The sequence below is a fragment of the Crocuta crocuta genome, unplaced genomic scaffold (genome assembly GCF_008692635.1).
Source record: "Crocuta crocuta isolate KB4526 unplaced genomic scaffold, BGI_CrCroc_1.0 scaffold186, whole genome shotgun sequence".
NCBI classification, from domain to species: domain Eukaryota; kingdom Metazoa; phylum Chordata; class Mammalia; order Carnivora; family Hyaenidae; genus Crocuta; species Crocuta crocuta.
In genome coordinates this window covers 4,101,293-4,127,985 of record NW_027551569.1, presented here as the reverse complement: position 1 = coordinate 4,127,985, position 26,693 = coordinate 4,101,293, and the positions used below count along the sequence as shown (strand labels likewise).

At 49.1% G+C, this 26,693-nt stretch overlaps 1 protein-coding gene across 4 annotated transcripts in view; it reads left to right on the top strand.

Annotated features, from left to right (window-relative positions):
- ADCK1 (aarF domain containing kinase 1) overlaps positions 1–10,781 on the top strand; it is a 118,088-nt gene extending 107,307 nt beyond the window's left edge. For all 4 annotated transcript variants that reach the window (XM_077750756.1, XM_077750757.1, XM_077750758.1 and 1 more), the window contains 4 exons: positions 526–675; positions 2,111–2,308; positions 7,764–7,957; positions 9,147–10,781. In XM_077750756.1, coding sequence (XP_077606882.1) covers positions 526–675; positions 2,111–2,308; positions 7,764–7,957; positions 9,147–9,318 — 714 coding nt within the window. In that variant the 3' untranslated portion in view covers positions 9,319–10,781. The remainder of the gene's footprint in view (positions 1–525; positions 676–2,110; positions 2,309–7,763; positions 7,958–9,146) is intronic.
- Positions 10,782–26,693: the final 15,912 nt, after the last annotated feature.

The following is a 26,693-nucleotide window of genomic DNA, read 5'->3' as shown; positions in this document are numbered from 1 at the left end:
GGGGTTATGTATTCCTGACCCACAGCCTCCTATTCCTGCTCTTTGGAGAAGGGGAAGTTGGGATGGCCTCACAACCACCCTAACTCTCCAGCCCATCTTCAGCTTTGGGAGAGAATGAAGAGAATGGGGAAGAGAAGGGTTAGGGAGGAGTGGAGGGCAGGGGTCGAGAGTGGGAGTTACAGGCTTCAGGATTGCTGGAAGCAGTTGTTCTACCTTGCTCTATGTTACGGTCATCTTGGGAACTCTAAAACAAATGCTGATGCCTGGGGACCACCTCTAACACTTCCGAGTTCTCGGTGATCCTAACGTGTGGCTGAAGTTGAGGAGAACTGGATTAGAACTCAAGCTTCTGTCTTAAACTCAACAACCGTACAATCACAAGCCATCACTCCCACCAGGACCTCTCAGGCCCACCCAGCACCGCTGGCCTTCCTCTTGAAAGTGACCAGATTGAGGGGCCAGGGTCGAAGTCTATGAGATAGGTGTTCATGTGTTGTAACTCCCACCTGCCTCCTTCTCTTTCAGGTCTCACGCCACCTGGGCAAGATATACAGCGAGATGATCTTCGTCAATGGCTTTGTGCACTGCGACCCCCACCCCGGCAATGTGCTGGTGCGGAAGCACCCGGGCACGGGAAAGGCAGAGGTTGTCCTGCTGGACCACGGGCTCTACCAGGTAGAAGAGGCCTTTTTCATCTAGCCGGTCCAGGCTCTGGTCCTGGGATCAGAGCTTGCTGATCTGATCTGCCACAGAAACAGGAGGCAGATACCCAGGGCAGATGGCGAGGCCCCGCCCTTCCCCTAGAGCTGTTATTCTGTGTAAGTCACATCGTATGAGCTCGCTCTAGTCGAGTGAGATTAGTAATGCCTCCTTTGCAAGCTGCTGTGGGGAGGAGATGGGGATATGCCTGGGTACGTGCAGGTGCTTTGTCGGCTATGAAAACCTTGCTTCCCAGGGAAGCCCAGGCCAGCTCACTGGGAAATGAGCTGCCCTTGGATGAACTAGGAATTCAGGGTAAGGGGGCAACTCAGTCCCAGGGAGTAGGTGATGTGTACTGGGAAAGAGGGTCGGGAACTGATGGGGCTGGATGCCTCCAGACTCTGTCCTCTGGAACTTGGGACTCATCTGGTTCAGATGAGCCATGGGCTCCTGCCTGGAAGTTGGGAAGTTCACTGCCAATCCGGGACCCAGGGCCTATCTTGAGTTTATGGCAGATGGTCCTGGGGAGGTTTCCCCAATGCTCTCTTACTCTTCCCCTCAGGGCCCTGATCCCACCTCCCGAAATCTTGGCCTCCTTTGAAAGACTTAGTGACAGGGACGTCTGGGTGGCTCAGTCGGTTAAATGTCCGACTTCGGCTCGGGTCATGATCTCATGGTTCGTGGGTTCGAGCCCCGCATTGGGCTCTGAGCTGACAGCTAGCTCAGAGCCTGGAGCCTGTTTCAGATTCTGTGTCTCCCTCTCTCTCTCACCCTCCCGTGCTCACACTGTCTCTCTCTCTCTCAGAAATAAATAAAACATTAAAAAAAAAGAAAGAAAGAAAGACTTAGTGACATTGGGTGCATTAATTTGAGGTAGGCTAGCTGCTGTCACACACAGCCCCCCAAATAAATAATGGCCCAGACACAGGAGACATTGAATTGCTTGCTTACATACCTGTTGTCTCGGGTAGGCAGAGGAGTCTGAAGGCAGGGACTGACTGAGGCTCTGCCCTCTAGGCTTCCCTGGGGGGTGTCTCATCATCCTCCAGCAGCAGGGGTAGGGGCTCAGAGCAGCATCCGTGGGAGAGTTTTCAGGAGCTGATGTGGGATTTCTGCTGCATTCCATCGGTCAGAGCTCAGGCAGAGGGCCACACCCAACTAGGATGGAGGTGGGGAATGTGATTTTAGTGGGCAAATGGTAGCTTCTGGCACTCCAGACCACAGCAGGCCAGGTAGTAGCTTTCAACCTGGGCCTTTAGGGATGGCGGAACTTTGGGAAAGAAGTGGATGTCATGCAGGAGTCCCCAGTCTTCATCTGACCCCCTTCACAGTGATCATACCAGCCAGGGTCTAGGTCTTCCATGGGGAAAGGAGGCTCAGGTCCTGTCACATTGTACCCACCCCCCCGCAGGTGCTCACAGAGGAGTTCCGGCTGAATTACTGCCGCCTCTGGCAGTCGCTGATCTGGACTGACATGAAGAAAGTGAAGAAGTACAGCCAGCGCCTTGGAGCCGGGGACCTCTACCCCTTGTTTGCCTGCATGCTGACGGCCCGGTCTTGGGACTCGGTCAACAGGGGCATCAGCCGAGCTCCGGTCACCGCCACTGAGGTAGGTGGTCCCCTCCCAGCCCTGTCTTCTGAATACAAGGGGTGGGGCCAGGGATGGCCTTTGGACCCCTGCCAACCCAGGGCCTGAGGCTGTGGCCTGGTGGGCCGTGGCAGTGGGCGATGGGCAGCACTGGAGATACACCGGAGGAGAAGCCGCAGCCCTGGATACAAGGAGGGAGAGGGAACGGTGTCGCACTGTATCCCTCCTGGCCTTATCAACCTGGTATCTTGACTTTATAACCCAGACTGCTGTGGCTTTTGCTCCACACACTCACATGATAGTTCAGGCTTCCACCAAGTTCTCCTCCAAGACTTGTAGGAATCCCCAGGGACTGTCTCATCATAAGTGTGTTTCCACTTGCGCCGCCTCCTGCTGGGGACGGCCTCCCATCTTGAGCTTCCTGTAGGGCTCCCTAATGGGGAGAGCGCCTCAGTTCCTCACGTGGCCGCTCGTCCCATTGTTCTCCCTGAGTGTGTAGCGAAACAGCTTTGTGGTTCATTTTTCTATTGGATCTAGATGAGACTCGCATGGAGTCTGGGCTGAGACTGGTCCTAGGAACCCCTCCTCCCCGTACTCATTGCCACCTCCCTCCCCGGCTTCTCATTCTCTCATGGAGTTGGCTTCTTTCTGCCCCGTCAGTTGGCTGGACCCGTGCGCACTTGCCCATAGCCATGTGGGGACGGGCTTGTGCAGCCAGGTAGACCTGGGTTCCAGTTCCACATCCTGCTCTTCCTGGTGGCATGACCTTGGATGGTTCTCGCCACCTCTTGGAGACTCACAGTCCTCCCTGTAAGCTGCCTTGTGATGGGGGCCTTTAGGAATGGCTGCACGGAATCTCAAGTGACCACCTCTCCCATCTCTTGGCTCTGCTTTCCTGCAAACTGACACCATTCCCCAGCAAGCTTGGTGGTGATGATGACGGGCAGCTGCCTTGGGCTTACATGGCTTTAAAGCTCATTATCTTGGAAGTGAGGCCATCTCCTTCCTTTGTTAAACACGGATGATCATTTCAGGGATGCTTTATTGATAATGCATGTAAAGTGCCCACCCAGAGCTCCTGAAGTTTGTTCATTGAACAAACATTTGTTTTTGCTGGAACCCGAACTAGGTGCTGGGGATCCAATGATGAACAGACAGGCTTTCCATGTAATTTGCACTGTGGTTGAGGGAGACAGTAAACGTGTGAACAAACAGGTAAATGGAACAGTTGCAGGTGCAGGTATGGGAGGCAACCGGTGGGGTGAGTAATGGGGGTGCTGTAGACTGGGCGCTCAGAGATCTTTCTGGGAGCTGACATCTGAGTTCTGGAGGACCAGGAAGGCAGCAGCCAAGGCAGAACTTAGAGAAAGCATTCCCGGCAGAGGGCACACAATGCCACAGAGCAGGGGTAGAAAGCGTCAGCAGGCCCGGAGTGTGCTGGAGGTGGGTGCTGGAATGGGAAGAATTTGGGGGTGCTGGGCAGAGAGCATCATACAGGGCCTCGTAAGCTGTGGGGAGAGGTTTGGATTCGTTCTCCGTACAAAGCAAAGCGTTTGACAGGTTCCAAGCAAGAGAAGGGTGTGCTCAGCGTTGTTACTTTAAGTACCTCTCCAGACAGGGCAAGATGAGCATCGGGGCAGTTAGTCAGGAGGCTGGAGGTGACGGGGGCAGAGACCACGCTAACGGCAGCAGAGGTGGATGGAAGAAGGATAGAGCCAGGGTGTGTTTTGGATGGAAGTTTGAGAGGCCTTTCTGTCAACTTGGGTGTGGAGAGGAGGCAAAGGGAGGAGTCAGAGTTGCATCCCAGTGTGCTAGGATGTGGTGTAGGGTAGGGAGTGGGGCCACTTCCTGGCACAGGGAAGAGTGGGAAGGACATAGCTGGGGGGCAGGAGCCAGTATTTAGAGCATTCAGATAGAGGCCTCATGGGCAGCCAAGCTTGGATCTCCAGGAACAGGTTCAGGCTCAAAATATAAATTTGGGAGTTCTCAGGGTATACTTGGTATTTAAAGCCTCAGAAATGGACAAGATTGCATGGCACACAGTAGGTACTTGGTATATGATATGTGTGTGTGTGTGTGTGTGTGTGTGTGTGTGTTTGTGTCTTTAATGTTTTGTTTGATTTTGAGAGACAGAGTGTGAGCAGGGGAGGGTCAGAGAGAGAGAGGGAGACCCAGAATCCGAAGCAGGCTCCAGGCTCTGAGCTGTCAGCACAGAGCCTGATGTGGGGCTCCAACCTACAAGCTGTCAGATCATGACCTGAGCTAAAGTCGGACGCTCATCCGACTGAGCCACCCAGGTGCCCCTGTTTTTTTCTTAATTAAAAAAAAGTTTCTTTTTAAATTTTTGAGAGAGAGACAGAGACAGAGGTTGAGTGGGGAAGGGGCAGAGAGAAAGGGAGACACAGAATGTGAAGCAAGTTCCAGGCTCTGAGCTGTCAGCACAGAGCCCTATGCAGGGCTTGAACTCATGAACCATGGGATCATGACCTGAACCAAAGTTGGACACTTAACCTACTGAGCTGCCCAGGCGCCCCGATACGTGTTTTTATGAACTACTCACTTATGAAGACCCAGCATGAATGCTTCTGTATTAGTCTGCTTGGATTGCCTTAGAAGAATACCACTGACAAGGTGGCTTGAGCAACAGAAATGTATTTTCTCACAGTTCTGGAGGCTGGAAGTCCAAGATCAAGGTATCATCAGGGTTGGTTTCTGGTGCTGCCTCTCTTCCTGGTTTGCAGACAGCTGCCTTCTCGCTGTAACCTCACATGGCCTTTCTTCCATGTGAACATGCTCCTGGCTTCCCTTCCTCTTCTCCGAGGGACATCAGTCCTATTGGGTTAGAATATGAAGTCACACTTCACCCTTAGGAAGTCACTTAATTTTGATGCCCTCTTTAAAGGCCTCGTCTCCAGATACAGTCACACTGGGGTTAGGACTTCAAGATATTGATTTTGGACACAATTGAGTCCATAGCACCAGCCAGGAGGCCTCTCCTCATCACCTTTGCCTGAAGTGGCCCCTTAATACTCGTATGATTCATGCGCCGCACCTTCGACTCTAAGAGTGGCTGTTTGTATACTTCTGTGAGTTCTCCAACTAGGTGGTGAGTACCTGGAGGGCAAGAATCCTTTCTTGCACATCTTTTTATAAAGTCCCTGCTGTCCTGGGACCACATCTAAGAGAGGTGTTGGTGTAGGTTCTAGAGACATGGACACCATTTCCTCACTTTGGACAAAAATGCAGAGGGAGAATAAACTTTGCTGCCCCAGACCAGCCAGCCCCAGCCCAGTCTCTGAGATGTAAGGGCTCTGTTTTTCTGAGTCTAGTCTTATTGAGAACGAGGGTAACCTTCAACATTGTGTCAGGGTAGATGTTTTTCTAACTAAAATCAGCTTAAACATTTAGGCATTTGTTTTCTTCATAACAAGAAGCCTGGAGATGGAGGGGGTGGGTATGGGTCCAGGTTGGTTAATTGAGCAGATCAGCAGTTCAGGGTTCTGGGCTGACTGTCAGGGCTCTAAGATGATTGTGGCAGTTACAGGCTTCACACCTTTATACCCTGATTGATGTCCGGAGGTGAGAATTAGGGGTCATTCCTTCTCATATATTGTTTTTTAACAAGAAAACCTTTCTCAGAAGGGTTCAACAGACTCCCCCCTAGGTCTCATTGGCCAGAATTGTGTCTCGTGTCCATGCCTGAGCCAATCACTTGGCAGAGGCATTCCACCCAGGGCCCACCTTGGCTGAGATTAATCAAGATCCCTGCCCTGGAGTTAGGGAGGAGCTCGCCTCCCTGAAGAACACAGCCCCAGGGGTCAAGTGAACAAAAATGAGGTTCTTTTGAGAAAGGAGAATGAGGAATGGCTATTGGGTAGGCACCCAACATGGTCTACTGCAGATACTCACCATCAGGATAGTCCAAGCTGGAAGAGGTGCCCCCTAGAGGGAGCTTGGGTAGGTGCAGGTGCGCTGAGAGGGGCTGAGAAGGGCTGTCTCCAGGTCGGTCCCCACCTTGCTGAGGGGTCCCTGTGGTGAGCAAGGCCTTGGTCTGGCCTTAGCCCTTGGGCAGGTGGCCTGCAGCCATGGTGGGAGGCAGTGGGGAGACAGACAGCCTCAGTGTCTGGCTTGGTGTTGAGATGTTCCAGTCTGATAGCTCCTGCCTGAGGGACATTTCGAGTTACACAGCAACTCAGTTATCAGCAGTGCACACGTGTTCTGGAAAGGACCGAGAGTCCTGCTTCTGCTGCAGAAGGAGGCTGCGTGGGGAAGCCTTTGGCAGTGCTGCTGCGCCCCTTGTTGTGACGTGGATTAGCACCAAGCGACTCCCTGATCCTTATCTCTGCTGTCCCTCTCAGTCAGGCTGAGAGGTGGGCGCAGAGTGTATTAGCATTCCCAGTTTTTAGGTGAGGATGCAGGGTTACAAGAGATGAAAGGACTTGCCCAGGGTCAGGGTCCCCGCTGTGAGATAAGAGGAGGCAGAGCCTGGTGAAGGTGGCCTGTGGTTCCAACCCTGACTCACCACTTACTAGCTGTGACCTGCAGGCAGGTTGCTAACTTCTCAGTGCCTTGGTTTCCTTTTCTCAAATGGGGGTGATATACTTACCTGATAGGGTCATTGTGAGGATTACATGAGTTAATGCCTGCAGACATTTTCTCTGGAGATTGAGAAGAGGTCTGAAGTGCACCGGCATGGCATGCTCGGGGCTCTGGCTGGGGACAGGTATTTGCGCAGAGCCCTGCAAGAGTTCAGGGGCAGGGAAGGAAGCCAGACCTCACACTCAGACACCAGGGTGGGGTAAGTCCTGGCTCCTGTTCTTTGGGCATCAGGACCTCAAGCAATGAGCGGGGAGTGGGGCTCTGGGTAGGTCTGGTGGGGCACGAGTCAGGCAGCGTATAGAGCAAGACTTTGGAGTTGGGTTGGGGTCAGGAGCTCAGATCTATGAACTGCAGCAGCCTGGGCTTGGTGGAAGGGATGGGGGACATGACTCAGCTGGCACCAGCTTCCAGGCTACTTCCAGGCCTGTCATCAAATTGGTGGTCAGGGAGAAAAGCCTTGGTTCACCTCACACGGGCGAACCCCTGGGCCAAGAGGCTAGCTAACTCCAGTCTCATCAAATGGTTGATGACGAAGTTGACTTCCTGCCCCAGTCAGTACTGGTTCATGAGCTTGGAGGACGGGTGTTGGTGACCTTGGGGAGCCAAGATGGCAGAGGTCCTGTTGTTGTGCTCCTGTACTGTGTCCGGTGCTTGGCCAGAAGTTGGGGTGAGACATCGCTTCCAGGTTTGTCAGACTACAAAGCCCCTTGTGTTAAGCTTCCCTCTGGGGAGGTCCTGGTGGCATCAAGGCAGCCAGCTACATGCTGGAAGCTCCCTTCTAGAGCCTCCTTGAAGCCCCTCAGCCATAGGCACCTACCACCCTGGGCCCTACTTCCCATACCAACTCTCCATGTCTGTCTGCCTGTCACTGCTTCAGGACTCAGAGATCCGCAACAACGCGGCCAACTACCTCCCCCAGATTAGCCAGCTCCTCAACCACGTGCCTCGCCAGATGCTGCTCATCTTCAAGACCAATGACTTGCTCCGTGGGATTGAGGCCGCCCTGGGCACCCGGGCCAGTGCCAGCTCCTTCCTCAACATGTCACGGTGCTGCATCAGAGCGCTGGCTGCGTGAGTGCGGGCTCTGGCCTCTCCTTCCATCCCAGCTCCCTGGCCTGCCCCGGCCGTCTCCTTCGCCTCCGCTTTCTCCCACCAGTGCCCAGGGCCTTACCTGAGCTCCCTAGTCTGCACCAGTCCTTGAAAAGTTAGGGGCAGGAGACTGCTCCAGTGAATTCATTGATTCCGGGCTGTGTTTTGGGGTGGTCCAGAGGGTCATCTGTACTTGTAAAATACGTGAATTCTAGGACCTCACCTTCCTAGTCAGCCTTTCCAGGCAACTCTTACCTTCCATAAAGTTTGAGATGTTTTCTGAGAGTCTCAGTCCCATCCAAATGTCCCCTGGGCTTGGAATCAGGACACCCTGATGCATGTATCCCATCTCTAACTGGTCCTGGGACCTGTCCCCGCAGGATTGGCTAGGAAGCAAGGCCAGTGTTCTTTCCCTGCACATGTGGCCCTGACTCAGGAAAGTGTCGCCAGCAGGCTCACTTGGGATATCAGGTCTTTTTAGATGCCTCAGCGCCCTTGGAGTGTTGGTGAGGGAGGGAAGGTGCTTCCTCGGGGAGGTATTGCTAGAAAAGTGAGGGTTCTAGGCCCTTCTCCCTGCATGTGCACATACATGGGAAGGGCCATGCTCTGGCTGAATCTTCTCTTCTGAGAGAGGAGGCCTAGACTGGTGACAACTCCCATCCAGCCAGTGTAGGGAATGGGTCATTTTGGCACACCGACAAAGGGAGTGTTGGCCACATACATCATGCACCCACGATCAGATATCGAATTAGATTATAGCAATAGAATGCACACAGAAAGGGCTGAGCATGATTTATTCTTCCTTTGACGGTTCTGGGAACCAAGTCTTGGAGGGGTCATTATCATGACACCAGATTTTGTCATGTCCTGTTAGTGCAGAAGGGATTGAGCTGGGCTGAATCCATACTGGCCTCAGCCTCTCAGGGCCACCTGACCTAGTTTCCAGGTAATTCAGTGCTTTTGTTTACCCCACTTATCTGGAAAGCTCCTTTGGAGTAGTTGAGTCCCTCTGGTCGCTGGGGGGCAGGGCTATGATCACACAGCCTGGAGTTATCTACCAGGGCGGGGGCCTGGTCAGTTGGCTAAGCCACGATCTTTTGTTGTTCTAAGTGATACTGAGTTCTTGCCTCTTTACCTCTTGTTCTCTCCTCCCTCCTTGTCTGTCCCACAGGCACAAGAAGAAGAATCCGTGTTCGTCCTTCAGAAGGGCCCGGATCTATTTCAGCGAGGCCTTCGGCTTATGGCAGATCAGCCTTCATGAACTGGTTCTGCATGTGAAGGGCTGGAAGCTGGCCAGCTGGGTCTTGGCCTTGCTTTGCTGGCTGTTGCCCACTCCACACTGAGTGCACTTGCTGTCCCCTTTCCCTTTCCAGTGTGACTCTGTGCTGGGCAAGTGGACTTCTCACCCCTCACTCCTCTGTCCTGTCTCCACGCAGGTGCCCTGTTTCTGTCACATGGTGGCCTGGGGCCCCATGGTCATTGTCACTGGCACTACACACCTCTGGAATCCCTCTCCTGCGCCGGAGCCCTTGTCTCTGGGCCCACAAGCTGTCCCATGCAGTAGGCTTCTCCCCTTATCCAGGGAGAAGCCACAACAGTGTTTCCCACTCTAGGTGGGTGCCGTGGGGCTGGATGTCACCTTACTTCCAGTAACGACCCCTGTTGTCAGGATGGACTATGAATCCCACGGACTTCCTACATGAACTCCTACATTTAACTTGTGGGCACTTTGATTTTGCTGGAAGAGAGCACAGTTTCTGATCTTGCTGGGAACAGATTCCCTCTCCGTGTCCTGTCACTCCCCAGAGGTGTTTTACCTGAGCAAGGTGGCTCGGCGTCCGGGGCATGAGTTCACTGCTGTCGCGGTGACCCCTTTGCTGTTTTATGTACTGTGGTTCAATAAAAACCCCTTCAGGGTTGCAGGGAAGGGCTTCGTTGGTGGGATTTTTATTCCAGGTTGGGGGTGAATCCACACTGGCCGTTAGGTAAGACTGGACCTGGGCGCCGTGTGCCACTGTGTTCTGCTTGGCATATTGCCTCTGTCACCCTTCCAGCCTTTCCCTGTGTGGCCACTTCCTGCCCCATCTAGGCTTTTCTTACCTTCTAAGACTCTGAGGTTTTGTTCAGAGGAGTTAAGAAGCCCCAAGGCCAGGAACTCAGAGGCTCAGCTGAAACTTCTGCCTTTGGTTTCTCTGGCTTCTCCACCTGCTTTGTTCTACTAATTGCATCCTCACTTAGCCCTTTAGCTCATCATTTGATGCCCTCCGTCCTGAAGACTGTAGTGTAAGCCTCAGTCAGTGTGGCTAGAGGTCCACCCTCCTTGTCTCCTGTCTGGACTGCACGCTTCCAGCTGTTGCCCACAGCCAGGGCTGCCCCGCCCCTCAGTCATCTGCTCCTGTTTCTGGGTCGTCCCCAAAGTCCTGTCTAACTCCAGGTCCCTGAGAGACCCCACATTCGGCAGGTCTTACTTTTACCTGTGAGCACCTGTGCTCACTGACAGTAATTGTGTTTGAGTGTCTCTGATCTTACTTCGCCCCATTCACAGGGGCAGAAAACCCCTGAATTCAAGCCTTGTCTTCTCTTTATTCATAATACAACAAGCAGGTTTTCCACTGACCAGAGATGATTTGCAATCCCTTTATTTCCTGAAAGAATTAATTGTTCTTAGTGACCAGTTGGATGCACCCAGGGACCTGAGAGAATAATTTGCAAGATCTGTTATTAATCATGAGGATGCATGCTGCATATTATATTTTATGGTGTCTTTTATAGCCACTGAAGTAAATATAAATGTCCTTTTGTTCAAGGTAATGGTTACTTGCTTCTCACTTTTAGTTTAATGGTTGGCTCCCTGCTGCCCTGGGATCTAAAACATGAGCATGTTGCCAGTGGGCCCAGGACCCCGAACAATCACCCAGGGAGAGTAGAGAATCTGGGAGAGTTTGGGGTATAGGGAAGTTTGAAAGTAGGAGGAAAGTTGGCTGATGATGATTGAGTACCTTCCAGGGGGAGAGACCATGCTAGGCTCTTTGTAAATAAATTACATCATTAAATAGTCCCATCAGCTCTATGAGAGGGAGATGCCATTAGTCTTATCTTACAGAGATGTGGGCCAAGACTCAGAGAGGTTTACTGACTTCCCCAAAGTCACATAGCTGCTAAATGGTGGTCCACAGTGCTGTAGCTCTAATCACACTCACTCTTTGGCCTGTCATACGTGCCTGAATTGAGTCTCAAAAACTTTGATCTCAGAGGGAATTGGATGTTCAGTTGAGGTAGGAGAGTCCAGCATGTTCCCTCAGGCCTAAGGCAGGGTGGACCTGGACCGCTGTGGCCTGCCTGCAGTTCTGACACTGACCACCCAGAGCTAGTGCAGAGGCCAAAGGCTTCAGGCCTAGAGCCCATAAGACTCATGTCAGACTCAAGCTGCAGGTTTGGGGCTCCGCCAGCCACATGCACTTCTGACCGGCTGACTACAAATTTGGGCGACCCCATACCCACTCCCCACCCCCCCAAATTCTATAATTTACTGGAATGACTCACAGAACTCAGGAAAGCAATATACTTGTGATTACAGTTTTATTATAAAGGATACAAATCAGGAGCAGCCAAATGAAGTGACATGTAAGGCAAGGGCTAGAAGGATCCTGAATGCGGAACTGCTGCATCCTCTCCCGTGGGGTCAGGCACATCACCCTCTCAGCATAGCCGTGTGTTCACTGAGCTTCGGTGTGCAGAGTTTTTATCAGGGTTTCCTTTCATAGACACAATTGAATCATTGATCACATGATTGAACTCAGTCTCCAGCCCTCGCTTCTCCCTACCACCCCCGGAGAAGATGGGCTGATCTCACCACCATCCTGGGCCATCTAGTAGAAACCCAGAGGTATGCTCTGAAAAACAAGGATGCTCCCATCACTGAGAAATTCCAAGGAGTTACAGTTATCTCCCAGAAGCCAGGGACAAAGACCAGACAGATTCTTTATTATATAATAACTACTCTGGTGTCTTGTCCTATGCCCTTGGCCCGAGGTATGTCTTTGTCGACTGACCACTGGCCTGTGTTCCTGCTTGGCCTGGGTAGGGCCATATCTGGAGACCAGAACTGTAGGAGATGGTTCTCTCCATCTCTATTCTGTAGTTCAGAGATAGCGTGGCTGAGCTGCTATGTGGGACCTTGCTCTGATCCCTTCTCTGGCCTGTGGAACTTGCTGTGAATTGATTTGGGTTTGATGCTTCCCAATAAGATCCTGTGACGTTTTTCTCCCAGCAGTGACAATATTTCAGGAAATCACCAGCTTACTCTGAAGAGTGTTTTACCTTTTAACACTGAAATTATTCGGTTTAGGTGTTGGATTCCTTGATTTGGGCAACATGGATCTTTCCTTCTCCTTCCTCTTTTCAGGTGGAGTAGACAGAAATTCCAACTCTATGGCCGTGTGGTATACAGCCTCTCAAGTATGTGCTCAGTTCATAGCAGGCTTAGAATCCTGGCTTGTAGTCAGTGCTAAATAAACATGAAAGTTTTTTTTTTTTTTTAATTTTTGAAAGAGGGAGAGAGACAGAGACAGAATCTGAAACAGGCTCCAGGATCTGAGCTGTCAGCACAGAGCCTGACATGGGGCTCGAACTCATGAACCATTAGATTATGACCTGAGCCAAAGTTGGACGCTTGATCGACTGAGCCATCCAGGTGCCCAGCATGCAAGTATTTAGAATCTCAGAATGCTTTATCTTCAGAGCTCCTGAAATATGTATATTAAAAATAAACTACAAGTGCTGTTCATCCCCCACCCCCCCAAGGAATGTTGCCTTGTTCGATGGCCAGGTTAATTTCCACAGAGCTCCGAGCCTGCTCCCAGGCCTCCAAGAATGTGAATAGTCAATGAGTGACCTCTCAGAAAGCCAGAATGGCTCCTAGAGGCACCTGGGAAAGTCCTAGGGGCAGGACTCATTGGGAGGCTGAGACTTACCCTCAGTGTAAGCAACTGAGAGAAGAGGTAAATGGAGCCATGCAGGTAACACTCGGGGCTTATGTAGTTTTCAGGTATAGATGTGAGGGGCTGGGGTCTAAAAGCTGGGACCTGGTAAGGGGTCAAGATCTTAATAGGCAAGACAAACAAGGCCACAGGGAGTGGTGTGTTCTTTGCAGCCAGTTCTTTGCAGTTCTTTGCATTCCTTTTGCAATGGTGGTGGTGGTTGGGCTGGATCAGGAGGCCCTGTATTCAGCAAGAGGCCTTGAATGCCAGGCACCCTGGTACCCACCGCTTACAGGTAACAGGCTGAAGGGAAACTGCAGGGGGCCCAGTCTCCCCAGCCTTAAATCTATGAACATTTTGGTAAAAGCTCATTTGTTCAAAAAGGCTGTTCTCACCTCGTCTCTTCCCTCCTTCCTTCCTGTAAAGTAAAGCCTCTTATGAAGCTGCACAGACTGGCTCAGCGCTCTCTCCTGTTTTAGAGGAAAGATGAGGTCAGTCCTCAGCAGAGTAAATATTAAACCTTGGGTTAGCGTGATGTCCATTTTCCTGCAGTGAGTGCCTCCTGGCCTGCTTTCTCTGGAGGCTGCCTCAGCCCTGCCATCAGCCAGGTCACCGTGCCCCTGGCGGGCACTGCTGGGAGCAGAAAACTCTCAGCTCAGTGCTGTCTTCAGCTTAATAGTTGCAGAGTTCTGCTGATGTTTCTTCCTGTTTTTCTTTTTCCCACGTGTGAGAGGCAAGGCAAGGCTCTTAAGACTAGTGAAGTGCTGGGTAGGAAGCCCTTGACCTCTGCCTTTTCAGCTCCCATGGCTTCATCTCCTCTCCCTGCACTTTCATGCTAGAGCAGCGAGTCTCAAAATTGTGTGTAAGAACCGCTAGCCCGGGTTCTTGTTGGAACACAAGACTCTGACTCAGTGGGTTTGAGTGAGACCTGAGGGTCTGCATTCCTATCAAGCTCCCAGGGGCTACTGGTCCAGAGTGCTCACTTGGAGCTGCAAGAACCTAGATGGTTCTGAAGGTGCGGTTCTGCCCCACGTGGTTCTCCTCAGCATAACCCGGGAGCTTGTTGGAAACTTAAATTCTCAGATGCTACCCCAGATCTGCTGAATCAGAAACTCCAGGGTGGGGCCCAGCAGTCTGTTTTAATAAGCCCTCCAGAGAATTCTGAGGCACCTGCTCATGGTTGAAATCTCAGGTGTATAGTTCTCAACCCTACCTGCATATTGGGATCACCAGGAGAGCTTTGAATGCCCAAGATTCTGATTGAATTGGTTTGAATGAGGGCCAGACATTTTTTATTGTTTTTTGTATTGTTTTTATTATTTAACAAATTTCTATTGTTTATTTTTGAAAAAGCATGAGTGAAGGAGGGGCAGAGAGAGACAGAGGAGCACAGAGGATCTGAAGTGGGCTCTGTGCTGACAGCAGATACGGAGCTTAAACTCACCTCAAGATCATGACCTGAGCTGAAGTCAGACACTTATCCGACTGAGCCACGCAGGTGCCCTTTGTACTGTTTTTAACTTATGATTTTGAAATTACTTTAGATTTACAGTGGAGTTGCAAAGATACTACACAGAGTGTATATACTATACAGAGAGACTCTTTACCTAGCTTTCTCTGATGTTGACATCTTACGTACCCATGGCACCTTTATTAACACTAAGTAGAAAACGTTAGTACGGTACTGTTGACTAATTCAGAGTTTGTCCATTTCCTACTCATGTGCTCTCGATGCTCCAGGATCCAATCCAAGATATCACATTACGTTCACTTGTCGTGTCTCCTTAGTGCGCTTTGTGACCGTTCCTCACACTTCCTCGTTTTTCATGACCTCAATGCTTTGCAGGAGTGTTGGTCAGGTGTTTTGTAGAATGTCTCTTGATTTTGTCTTGTCTGATGTTTTCTTTGATTAGATTGGAGTTATGGGTTTGGGGAAGGATACCCCAGAGGGGAAGTGCCCTTTTCATCACATCCTATCCAGGGAAACATGATATGGACATGGCTACTTACTGGCTTTGTTCTGTTAAGTCCCCCAACAGGTGGGCATTACGCATAGTCTGTTTGACATTAAGAGAGGGCTGGCTCTTTCCAAATTAGAAGGCTCCTAAGCAGATATGCCAGCTATGCCAGCTCACGGTGATAAAAATGGCAGCAGTGTGGTGGTGTTTTTAGTGTTTACATTCACCACGAACTAACGCCTGAGGCATACACACAAGTGGAATATGACAAATGGGTGTGACATCAGAAGCACAAACATTGAGCCCCATCTCCCATAAGATAGGCCTGGCGCGAGGTGTTTTGTTTTCCAGATATAGTTGCCGTTCTAGAAACAAGTCACCAGTGGGGAGTTGGCAGGGAACCCAAAGGTCAGTCCCCCTGAGCAGTGAGCCTGGTGCCCTCTGCACAAGCCTGAACTGGCGGCCAGTGCCCAGAGAGGCAGGTCAGTCTCACCTATTATTATTTTGTTGATACATTTTATTATCGGCCCTCATGGCAGACGCCATTCCCAACCCCTTTAGCTTTTACCTGCCCTCTAATTGAGAAGCTGAGGAGGTGAGGTCTTATTTTCCCAGCCTCCCTTGTAGTCAGAGGTGGCACAGGACATGAGAGGGGAAGGCTTCTGGGAAGTTTTTATTTAGAAATTGATAGGAACACTTGGGGGGCTCAGTCGGTTGAGTGTCCGATTTCAGCTCAGGTCATGATCTCACAGTTTGTGAGTTCGAGCCCCAAATCAGGCTGTGTGCTAACAGCTCAGAGCCTGGAGCCTGCTTTGGATTCTGTGTCTTCCTCTCTCTGTTCCTCCCCTGTTCGCACTCTGTATCTCTCAAAAAAAAAAAAAAAAAAAAAAAAATTAACAAAAGTTAGAAATTGATAAGGGTATAGTTTTTTAGTGTGCCCTTCTCTGTTCCTTCTTGTGGGAGAGGTTAATATGTGGTTTTGGATATCTGGAACCATAGCAGCCATGTTGTGACTTTGAGGCAATAAGTACATGATTTATTTGGGCCCCTGTCATTTCCTGCTGAATGCTAGGCAGCCTCCCCAGGCATTTATGGATGTTGGAACAAATGACACGCAAAAATTGAGGGATGTGAAGTAAAGTTTATTGCTTACGTGGTAACTAGCAGAAGGATTCCCCTGAGAGAAGGCTCAGATTTGATCTGGAGTGAGATGTGAATGAGGCATTGTGGTGTAGGGGGTGGCTCTAGTCTTTCTTTCCTTTCTTTCCTTCTTTCTTTCCTTCTTCCTGTCTGCCTTCCTTCCTGCCTATTTATTCTTGAGAAAGAGGGGGACAGAGCACAAGCTGGGGAGGGGTAGAGAGAGATGGAGACACAGAATCCGAAGCAGGCTCCAGGCTCAGAGCTGTCAGCACAGAGCCCAACTTGGGGCTCAAACCCACAAACCGTGAGATCATGACCTGAGCCCAAGTCAGACGCTTAGCTGACTGAGCCACCCAGGTGCCCCTGGTTTTTCTTAGGTCAAGACCAGGATGAGGGCTCCTGTATGTGGGCCGTGGTTTCCATAATTTGAATTTTTCCACCAGTATCAATGGAGGGAACATTTGGGCTTTCATATCAATTTTCCCAGACTTGTGCCAAAAGGGAAAGAGAAAGGTGGGGCTTAGAAGCCGTCAGAATAACATCAAAAATGGAGTCAGACTCCCTCTCCCCTAAGAAAATCCAGCAGGCTGAGGATAGCCCACCAGAAAGATGGAAGGAGCCTGGGTCTCCCATGACCTCCTGCTAAGGCCCCTTGCTAAGTGGTGAGTATGGTCATGTGCTTTGCAAGAATAAATACAATAAATATTTGTTAGAGAAATTAATGTGAATGGGGTTCTTTTAGAGTATGGGGAGGCCTTCTAGGGTTCTTTAATCAGATGCTCCCTACACCCATGCCTCAGGGTGGTGGACAATAGCCCCACATCATGTCACAGTGATCCTGACCACTGAGTGGCTTAAAACAACCCAAGTTTGTTATTTTATGTGTCTGGAGATTGGAAGTCCAAAAATCAGGGTATCAGACAGGCTGCATTCTTTCTGGAAGCTCTAGAGGAGGATTCTTCTCGTTTCTTGAAGCTGCCTGCATTTCTTGGCTCATGGCTGGATCACGTCTGCCTCTTCTTCCTTTGTCGTAGCTCTTTCTCTGGTTCTGACCCTCCGACATGCCTCTTATGAGTACCTTGTAACTACTTAGCACCCCCCCCCCAATAATCCAGAAAGCTCTCCCCACCCTCAAGTCTTAATCATCCCTGCAAATAACTTCTGACTAACATGTAAGGTCACATTTACAAGTTCCAGGGAATAGAAAGTGCACATCTTTGGGGAGCGGGGGGATACTATGCTATCTACCACACCATTGAATTCTCTGGGTAGGCTTGGGAATCCTAAGGTAGGCTTTGTTCTGAGTAGAAGAATTAGTTATCAATAAATGATAAAATATTAGCAATAGTAATAGCTAATTTTGAGCCCTGACCATGTGCTAGCCTTTTTGACTGGATTTGATTTCACTTAATTTACATGATAGCCCAATGAAGTCTAGGGGCCACTATTATCCCATTAGTACAGGTGAGTAAACTGAGGCACTAAGGTTTTAGGTTGCTTGCTAGAGGCACACAGGCAGTGAATGGTGGAGGCAGGCTTTGAACCAAGGTGGTCTGCAGCCAGAGTTTGGGCTCTCAACCACTGACTTTCCCTTGTCTTCTGTTAAGAGTAGACTATTTCCACCAAGACTGTTAAGAAGTTGGACCCTCCCTGGGGCACCTGGGTGGCTCAGTCGGTTAAGCGTTCGACTTCAGCTAAGGTCACGATCTCATGGTTTGTGGGTTTGAGCCCTGCATCGGGCTCTGTGCTGACAGCTAGCTCAGAGCCTGGAGTCTGTCTTCGGATTCTGTGTCTCCCTCTCTCTCTGACCCTCCCCTGCTATGCTGTCTCTATCTCTCTCTCAAAAATAAATAAAATATTAAAAAAAAAAAGTTGGACCCTCCTTGCCTTCCCACAGCCTCCTCATTATGGAGCCGGGTGGGGCGGGGACTCTCGCAGTTGGTTCAGTTGGGTAGGGACACGCTATGAATAGTCATCTCTCTGTGGAGGGTAGGCCTGTGTGGCCCAGAGCTCACTTGGCCAACAGTGCCTCCAACACCAAGACCCTTAGGCCACTGTGGATACTGGGATATGCCCCCTTCTAGGGAAATCCTTGTAAGGGAGCTAACGATGGCAGAGATTGCACTGTGCTCTGTGCAAAGTAGGAATATAGAGGGGGGGTCTGCCTTTTTTTTTTTTAACCTTTCCTCTCCCACATATGCAGGGAGAGGTGACAAAAGATGGCAGAGGGGAGAAACCATCAATGTGGGGCATTTATTTTTATTTGTTTATTTTTAAAAATTTACATCCAAGTTAGCATATACTACAACAAGGATTTCAAGAGTAGATTGATGCCCCTTATCCATTTGACATTTTTTTAAAAATTTTATTTATTGAGAAAGACAGCAAGAGAGAGTGTGGGGAAGGGGCAGAGAGAGGGGCGAGAGAGAATTCCAAGCAGGCTCCACACTGTCCACACAGAGCCCAATGCAAGGCTCGATCCCATCAACCGTGAGATCATGACCTGAGCTGAAATCAAGAGTCAGACACTTAACCAACTGAGCCACCCAGGCACCCCCAACCACCCCCAGCCACCCCCAATAGCACCCCCAGGGCCATTTTAATGAGCTGGTTAAAAGTGAGTTCTACACTGTAACAGTTAATGTCTATAAAAATCTGATGGCAAAATGTGTCCAGAGCAGACTCGGAACTTCTTCCTACCTTTGGCCTGGACCAGGTTTTCTGGGCAGGGGCCAGTGTTCCCCATCCTGGGCAAGGGAGCTGGATGTAGGCCCATTGCCGTAGTTCTGCTACTAGTGGAAAGGCTGCTTTGGTCTTGGACCTTTTGCTTCCCCTGCTGTGAAATTGCCTGATTTTCCATAGGTTGCCCTTCTCAGAGGGCTATGCGGAATGTGAAGAGGCAGTGCTAGTGAAAGTGACAGGGAAAAGCAAACAGATAGCTAGCATGCACACAGATAGTTTATCTACCCAGCAAACCTTGCACTTGAACAGGACTCCCCTTCTCTGCGGGGACACCCATTCCTGCAAGTGTACTGATCCAGGATCTCTCACAAGCCATGGGAGTAGACAGATGGCCACCTCTCTGGATGCAGAGGTTGGTTCCCATAGGGGCTCATGACCCAAAGGACCTTCCTGTGAATTCAGCCATAGAAATGGAGAAGGAATACCTTCCCACTGGTTGCTAAGCTCTATCTTGTCGCCTCATCCTTTAAACCCCTAGATCAAGCCATTCCTGTAGGTCAGACCCATCCTTGATTTTTCAGTTACTTGAACCAACAACTCTGCCTCCCCTTTTTTGTGTAAGTTATTTTACATTGGGTATCTTATGTTTAACCAAAAGGGTCCATATCATTGCAGTTATTATCTTTAAGGGCCCTGGACTCATGTTTGGAGGCTGTGAAGAGCCTCGAGGAAGTCTGGAGGAAAATATAGACACATCCACAGAAAAAATAAAGAGACGGTGGTAGACTGGACACTCCCCACACAACTGAACAAGAAGAAACAGGGTTAAATTACAGTAGGTTTTTATTGCCGTTGCTGCGACAATGAGAGTCTGGGCTACTAATTGGTTACTTTAAGTGCCCTTTTCTGGTCAAAATCAACACAGAGACCCACGCCATTCTGGCTGGATGCCATTTGTGTGTATGTGCTTTTTATAGTAGTCATGCCTGTTTTCTGATGACCCATGGGGTTCTCGGAAGCTGGCTCTTTGGCTGAAATAGGCTTGATTTCTCTTATTGATTCTGCTAGTTGCTGTCCACAGGTCACCCCTAGAGAGCTGGCAGGAGCTCTTTCTTTAATCACAGTGTTAGGTTGATAGAAACGTCCCTGGGAGCATTTAAGATAAAGACAGGTGTTCCCTGTAGACCTGAGAGCTGCACAGCCCAGTTCACGGAACTCGAGTTTAACCAGGGATAAGTGTAGGAACTGGACTCTGTGTGTGGAGGGTTCTGTCCCCGCTGCGCTCCCTAACGTCACAAGTCTGGGTGAACGAGATGAGGGCTCACATGAGGGTTGTTACCTCTCTCTCCATCTGGGTTGTGGGCTACCTAAACAGGCTGATCTGAATGTTTTACAGACGCCAGGCCCACCCATCTCCATGACCTTGCTCTTGTCCACTCTGCGTCTGCTGCTTTTCCTTATATCCAAGCCCCCTGCTTTCTGCTCATGATGGCGCTCAAGCCCTACTTTGCTTAGGGAGCCTCCCAAGACCACTGTGCCCCTGTGGCTTCTTTCTCCTCCCAGTTCTGACCCTTCCCTCCATTTCCACCGTTCACACTTTTAATTATCTACCCGCTGTCTGCAGGTCTTGGAGGGGGAAGAGCACTTCTTTGTCTCCTCTCCATAGTAGGCCCTTCACTGATCATTGCGTGGCCACTTACACACACGTCAGTTCACGTGTATAGCATGTATTGCTTCAACACCGATTTACTGGAGAGGGAAGTGGGGAGACAAAATGCGACCTGTGGTCTCTCTGACAGAAGATGACCGTGGGTGAGGAGAGGCTATTGCTGGTAGAGGCAGTGGTGAGCTGGGAGTCTGTGGCTTGGGAGGAGAAAGGGATTTAAGCAACTCCTGGGGACCAGTGCTGCCAGTCAGCAGCTCTGCCTGAAAGCAAGATTGGGCAACACTATCTCTATGTTTTCTTTTGGGCCATTATTTCTCCAGATTTCCTTTTGACCACAGGGCCCACATTCACGGTCTCACTGCATGGTGCCACCTGTAGTCACCCGGGTCTGAGAGCCAGGTGTCAGCCTATACCCCTTCTTGACCTTCATAGCAACCCCCCTCCATATTCAGCAACCCTCCTTTACCTCCCTCTCTCTCTCTCTCTCTTTTTAACATTTATTCATTTTTGAGAGACAAACAGAGCATGAGCTGGGGAGGGGCAGAGAGAGAGGGAGACACATAATATGAAGCAGGCTCCAGGCTCTGAGCTGTGAGCACAGAGCCTGATGTGGGGCTCAAACTCACGAATCGCAAGATCATGACCTGAGCCAAAGTCAAATGCTTAACTGACTGAGCCAGGCAGGCGCCCCAACTCTCCTTTACCTCTTTACCGCCACTATCCTGGTCTGGATATGGTCCCTTCCCTCTCCTCCTTGTCTCCCATCTTATCCGACCAAACTGGCTCCTATTCAATTCACCTAAGGCCAATATATCTATAGTCACATTGCCAGAAACCCATTTGCCTAAGGGATCAGTTCTCTCCAGAGACAAGTTTATCTCAAATTAAGTATTCTTTTTTTTTTAATGTTTTATTTATTTATAGGAGAGAGAGAGAGACAGCGTGAGCAGGGGAGGGTCAGAGAGAGAGGGAGTCACAGACTGAAACAGGCTCCAGGCTCTGAGCTGGCAGTCAGCACAGAGCCCGACGCGGGGCTCGAACCCACGAACCGCGAGATCATGACCTAAGCGAAAGTCAGACGCTTAACCGACTAAGCCACCCAGGCGCCCCTCAAATTAAGTATTCTTGAATGTTTGCAGATTCATTTGCCCTTCCTATTATTTCTTGCCATTTTTTTTCATTTTTAAGATTAAAATAATTTTTAAACTTTATTTATTTTGAGGGAGAGAGTGAGCAGGGCAGGGGCAGAGAGAAGAGAGAGATAATCCTAAGCAGGCTCCACACTGTCAGCGCAGGGCCCTGCCCTGGGCTCAAACTTACGAACTGTGAGATCATAAACTGAGCCAAAATCAAGAGTTGGACACTTAACTGTCTGAGCCACCCAGGTGCCCCCATTTTTAAGATTTTTAAAACCAGTTCACTTAAGAGATTTGACTTAATTTTGTATTTCTAAAAAGTATTGTAGAGGCAACTTTTTAAAAAAAATGTTTATTTTTGAGAGAGTGTAAGCAGGAGAGGGGAAGAGAGAGAGGGGGACAGAGGATCTGATTCAGGCTCCGTGCTGACAGCAGTGAGCCCGATGGGGGCTCAAACTCATGAACCATGAGATCATGACCTGAGCCCAAGTCAGATGCTTAACCTATTGAGTCACCCTAGTGCCCCAGGCAGCTTTTTTGCCCTATCTGTCTGTCTGTCTATCTATCTATCTATCTATCTATCTATCTATCTATCTATCTATCTATCAAGAGGGAGGGAGTGTGTGAGTGGTGGAGGGGCAGAAGGAGAGAGAGAGAGAGAGAGAGAGAGAGAGAGAATCTTAAGCAGTTCCATGCTTAGCCCTGAGCCTGATGATGCAGAAGGAGAGGAGACTGATCCCACGATCCTGAGATCGTGATGTGAGCCAAAATCAAGAGTCAGATGGTCAACCAACTGAGCCACCTAGGAGCCCTAGGCAGCTTTTTTGAATGATCATTTTGTGTTCTTCTAGCTATCTTTTTCTAGGTTACCTACTTTCATTAACTTTATTTTTTTAAATGTTTGTTTATTTTTGAAAGAAAGAGATAGAACATGAGGGGAGCGGTGGGATGTAGAGAGAGGGAGACACAGAATCCAAAGCAGGCTCCAGGCTCCAAGCTGTCAGCATAGAGCCTGACGCAGGGCTTGAACTCTGGAACCATGAGATCATGACCTGAGCTGATATCAGATGCCCCTCATTAACTTTAAAGATAACCAATATTCTGGGGGTACCTGGGTGGCTCAGTCAGTTAAGTGTCTCTTGATTTAGGCTCAGGTCATGATCTCATGGTTCGTGAGTTTTGCCCTGCATCGGGCTCCATGCTGATGATGTAGAGCCTGCTTGGGGATCTCACTCTCCCTCTCTCTCTGCACCCCCCTATTCTCTCTCTCTCTCAAAATAAAGAAACTTTTTAAAAAGTTAAAAATAACCAATATTTAGCTATTTTGTCTAAAGGACACTTGTACTCAAAAGATAGCTGTCCTAGCAAGAAATATTCAAGGCACTGTGTCATCTTGATCTCTTAACTAAGGGTACATCAATTTCAGATGGAAAATGGTGGATACTCATGTTGAGTTTTGTGTGATGCTTATTACTGTGTGAATTAGGGACCTTGACAAAGGATGATTCTTAGGTGCAATACAACAGGTTTGCCAATGACTGTTGTATAACACATACTCAGCTTGTGTGTACTGAGCGAGGGAGTGAGATTCTGAGACAGGATCCTAGTACCACCACTCGTAGCAGATTCTCTCACTATTGAATCATGTCAACCATCAGGAAGGAGATATTTGCCTGAAATTTTAAACAAAGAATTAAAAGGGATGAAATAGACTGCTATTGGTAAAACTAATGAGCTTCTGACCTAGGAAAGTACGCTGAATTTGCCTGGGGATCTAAAACAGGTATGGCAAATCCAGCATGGTGCAGCCAATCCCCTACCTTGGCCAATGCAAATTCTCCAAATTGATCGCTGAGTCCTTTTGGTCTGAGCTGGGAAGTGACTCTAGAATCCTTTTTTTTTTTTTTTAATTTTTTTCATGTTTTATTTATTTCTGAGAGAGACACAGCATGAACAGGGGAGGGTCAGAGAGAGAGGGAGACACAGAATCTGAAATAGGCTCCAGGCTCTGAGCTAGCTGTCAGCACAGAGCCTGATGTGGGGCTCAAACCCACGAACCGTGAGATCATGGACCTGAGCCGAAGTCAAATGCCCAACTGACTGAGCCACCCAGGTGCCCCTCTAGAATCCTTCTTAACACAGTGTACCAGTCATCTACTACTGTTTGAGCTGTGTTGGCAAACTCCAGTCGCAATTTTTGCTCTCAAAGCTGGATCCGTTCTTTACCTGAGATAGTTTCAGGGCTCTCATTAATGAACACAGGAGGACAAAGAAGTTAAGGTCTCCACAATAGAACATTCCTAGCTTTCTGGCGATGGGAAGGAGACATCTGGGGATCATTTGGACAGACTGATTTAAAGGCATTGTGATGTCATTCTCTAGCTTAGAGGATTTTATCAACACTGTATGACCGTGTTTTCTTTTTTTTTTTAATGTTTTCTTTTTTTTTAATTCATTTCTGAGAGAGAGACAGCATGAGCAGGGTAGGGTCAGAGAGAGAGGAAGATACAGAATCTGAAACAGGCTCTGAGCTAGTTGTCAGCACAGAGCCCGATGTGGGGCTCGAACCCACGAATCGCGAGATCATGACCTGAGCCGAAGTCGGATGCCCAACTGACTGAGCCACCCAGGTGCCCCTGACAGTGTTTTCTTTTGTAAGATCTGAGTTTGATCTTCTGGGTTTGGGGAGCCATACTGATCCTGCGTTGGAGCCCAAAGCACTTCTGAGCAAGAGCTGTGTCTCCTCTGAGCCTGTTCATCTTGAGGATGAATGGCAGGGAGCCAGGAGGCATCCTGGAATGGGAATCCAGAAAGCTGGGGTGCTATGGACCAGCCAGTCTCTTAGGGCAAATCTCCCCCCCCACCCCCCGATTTGTCACTTGCACATTAAGCCTATTGGGTCAAGTAAGTGATTCTCAGTGGGGGTGCTACTACATCCAGGCACTTAATGGAAGTGCTTGGGAACAGTTTTGGTTGTCACGACGACTGGGAGATTGTTACTGGCATTGAGCTGGTGGGTTCGAGGATGATAGATGTCTAACTAGGGGGAGCACAGCCTCACTCAACAAAGTATTTTCCTTTGAACTGTGTGATTTCCAAACATCCCATAGGATATTGGTGTGATGAAATTCCTATTTATAATGAACTGAATCTACAATCTAACTTAGTTTTACATGTAAAGGCAAAAAATTTTTGTTTTTTTTCCCCATAGTTTCCAGAAATATAATTGCCATGAGACTTGAGGGCTGGTTTGTTTCTTTAGGAATTATTGTTCACCAGTTTAGAAAAGCACATAATCATTGCAAGGCAGAACCTGCATTTGAATGGCCATTACAGCCCACCTGTATCGATCTGACTTTGAAAAATTATATATATAATTCTGTAGGTAGATTATAGTTTCTATGGATTTCATTTCAGATGGGAAGAGGCAATGCAAAATATTTGTTGTAAGAAGGCTATGTTGGATCTGATTGGGCTATAATCCATTGTTCTAAAGATTCCCCCAGAGATCCTTCTTGAGCTCTAACACCCTCTGGGGCTGTGAGAGTTGAAAAGAGATTCACCTGGCATGAAAAATGGAAAACATGCAGCAGAAATGGATCAAGGCAAATCAATGTCCCCAAATTAAGTAGAGTCTGTAGCAGTAACGTGCTACACTACAAGCTTGTAGTGTAGGCCTTGATTTTGGACTCCGTGTCCACATAGGATTCAAGATCAGAACCCCTTCGTTATGTAGCTACGTGAATCTTAACTCAGCACGGACCATACTGTACGTGGAAGCTTCACTCACGGCCCCTTTCCTCCTATCTGAAATCCTTCTTCCAGCCCTGTTTCCACGATGTCATTTTAGCAGAATTAAACCTGAACAGCCCAAAATCATATAATTAATTACATTCAGCTTCAATTACAATTACTAATTGATCAAAGCTTGCTAGCACAACACTTTCATTATTTGGCAGACAATTATTGAGCGCCTACTTTGTGCTGGGAATAAAGTAGGAAATGGTCAATTTCTCCCGAGGTGGGAGGATGGGGTGGGGGTTAGAGGTGTCATGAAAGGCCCCCTAGGGACTTAGGGTGGGGGCAAGGGGCAGGTGGGTAAGTCCTGCCTGCTTAGTAGTTCACTTATGAATGTATATATGCTAAAAACCTTACATGTGTCACCCTCGGAGGTTATACAGGCTGGTTTGAGGCCAGGTGACACACATTCTATCCTAGGTGTCTCTGGGTTTTTCCTGGACTGTGGAATAATAATTAGTTAAGAAATTAATAGATTGTACAAACACCTCCCCCTAAGGTACTCTTAATCATGACACTGGTCTTTCCATTCATAACCCTCTCTCTCTCGGGGTTCTTTTCTGTCTGTCACAGAAGGCCTGGCTACGGGGACCTCACTATGCATTCTTGTTAAATGCAGAATCTGATTTAGTAGGTGGCCACATGTGTCCTCTGACCTCACACCCCTCTGGAATCCGGAGACATAAAAGAGGAGCCAGGAAGGGGGTATAGGACTCCAGTCTGGGAACCAGTGATATCTCCGCTTTTATCATTTTTTCTTGGCTGTCTCCCCTCCTACCAGCCTGGAATTTTTTTTTTTTTAGTTGGGGTTGAGTGGGGAGAAGTGTCAGAGAGCAGAGAAGGGCGGGGGAGTCTTATTCTTAGTCCTAATATTTTTTCCCAGATCCTTTGCTTAAGTTTGGAGTCTATTGCATTCCCTGAGGGAAGATCCACATAGCTAGCTTTTCGAAATCCAATGCCAGTAAGAGACTCCCTCCCCAACCTCCCCTTCTGGAAGCCTCTGCTCTTCCCAGGCATTCAGCAGAGAGGAGCCTGGTGGCCTTCGCCCAGGAGCCTGGTGGCCACCGCCTGGGCGAAGCAGGGGTGCCTAAGATCTCTCACCAGGAAATCCTGTCTGCTTTGTTTTTTTTTTTTTATGGTGATTTTGAAGTTTAGGCAATTCTCTGCCTTCTAGTTATGCTGGGCGTGTGTTGTTGTGTAGCTTTAATTTCTTGTTTTCTCTTGTTTCTGGAGGAAACCTAGGGGGCGGGTCACATAAGGGCAGACATCCTCTGGCAGGTGGGAGGTGAAGGGGATAGGAGGCAGAGGGGCCATTTATTTTATTTTACTTTTTAAAAATTTTTTAATTTTTTTTTAAAA